At 58.6% G+C, this 1,691-nt stretch overlaps 1 protein-coding gene across 1 annotated transcript; it reads left to right on the forward strand.

The window, feature by feature from the left end:
- Hoxb1 (homeobox B1) lies at positions 1–1,361 on the forward strand. Its single transcript, XM_004655521.1, has 2 exons — positions 1–568; positions 1,033–1,361. Exons 1-2 carry the CDS (start codon positions 1–3, stop codon positions 1,359–1,361), a joined length of 897 nt encoding a protein of 298 aa, XP_004655578.1.
- Positions 1,362–1,691: the final 330 nt, after the last annotated feature.

A 1,691-nucleotide genomic window follows, 5' to 3' on the forward strand; every position in this document is an offset into this window, starting at 1 on the left:
ATGGACTATAATAGGATGAACTCCTTCTTAGAGTACCCACTCTGTAACCGGGGACCAAGCGCCTACAGCGCCCCAACCTCTTTCCCTGCCAGCTCAGCTCCTGCGGTTGACAGCTACGCAGGCGAGGGCCTCTATGGTGGGGGTCTGCCCAGCCCCGCGCTTCAGCAGAATCCGGCCTATCCCACCCAGCAGCCACCTTCAACGCTGGGGGTGCCCTTTCCAAGCTCCACGCCCTCGGGGTACGCCCCAGTCGCCTGCAACCCGAGCTATGGGCCTTCTCAGTATTACCCTATGGGTCAGTCGGAAGGAGATGGAAGCTATTTTCACCCATCGAACTACGGAGCCCAGCTAGGGGGGTTGCCCGACGGCTTTGGAGCGGTTGGAGTCGGCCTGGGGCCCTACCCTCCTGCGCAGCCCCCTTATGGGAACGAGCAGACAGTGAGCTTTGCACCTGCATATGCCGATCTCCTCTCTGAGGACAAGGAATCTCCCTGCCCGTCAGAACCAGGCACTCCCACAGCCCGGACGTTTGACTGGATGAAGGTTAAGAGAAACCCGCCTAAGACAGGTAGGGGCTCAGAAGCGACCGCCTGTGCTTTTTGGGCAGGGCGCACGCAGTTGTCCCTACATTGTAGCTCCTCTCCTCGGCTGGGCTCTTCTGTTCCCGCTGCTTTTGCTAGGAGCAGGTAAAAGCTTACTTTCCCATTTCAGGTCAGGTGAGATCTCCCCATCCAATAAGTGCTGTGGGACTCCCCCAAATTAGGTCACCCTCCACATGGCTACTTCCTGGCCTGTGTGTCCAAGTTGGGCCCAGGACTTCCAGTGTCTGGGTGAATGTGGGTAAAGGTGGTAGTTCTAGACTTGGAGGGTGTCTAGAGATCGGGGTGGGGGGGACTTTGGGAACTGAAGTTGGATAGAATGGTGAATGTGTGTGTGTGGTGGGGGGAGGAGTACAGCGTGGACTGGGCATTGTGGAGGGGAGGGAGAAGGAGGTGAGAACTGACATGGCTGTCCTTCCCGCCCCGCCCCTAGCGAAGGTGTCCGAGCTGGGTCTAGGCCCACCCGCTGGCCTCCGCACCAACTTCACCACGCGCCAGCTGACCGAACTGGAGAAGGAGTTCCATTTCAACAAGTACCTGAGCCGGGCCCGGAGGGTGGAGATCGCCGCCACCCTGGAGCTCAATGAAACGCAGGTGAAGATTTGGTTCCAGAACCGGCGCATGAAGCAGAAGAAGCGGGAGCGAGAGGGGGGCCGGACGGCCCCAGCCCCATTAGGCTGCTCCAAAGAAGCTGTCGGAGACATCTCCGACCAGTCCACGTGTACCTCCCCAGAAGCCTCACCCAGCTCCATCACCTCCTGAACAACTGAGCTAACGGGGGACTTTCCGAGACTGGAGCAATCTAGTAGGCTCTCCCCAACCTCACAGCCCCCAGCGGGCGATCCTCTCTAAGGCCGGGGCACCAGTTTAGAGCTATCTAGAAAGTGGGGGCACGAGTGGGGAAACATTTTCTTTTCTCAGATCTGGGGGATGGGGTGGAAAGAGACTTAAGGCTGGGGGTAGGGTCAGGGTCCTACCGGTCCAGAGGCCTGGGAGATTCCCTAATCTGTCAAATGTGGGTGGGAGAGAAGGGCTTTGCTGTCTTTGATCTAGAGATCCCTTCAAGGTCACCACATGGATGGGGAAACCAGC

The sequence above is a fragment of the Jaculus jaculus genome, chromosome 9, assembly GCF_020740685.1.
Source record: "Jaculus jaculus isolate mJacJac1 chromosome 9, mJacJac1.mat.Y.cur, whole genome shotgun sequence".
Lineage (NCBI taxonomy): Eukaryota > Metazoa > Chordata > Mammalia > Rodentia > Dipodidae > Jaculus > Jaculus jaculus.

Coding starts and splice junctions, on each gene's coding strand:
- Hoxb1 (XM_004655521.1), top strand. CDS start 1: ATGGACTATAATAGGATGAACTCCTTCTTAGAGTACCCACTCTGTAAC. Junction 569..1,032: donor GAGAAACCCGCCTAAGACAG/GTAGGGGCTCAG, acceptor CCCCGCCCCTAG/CGAAGGTGTCCGAGCTGGGT.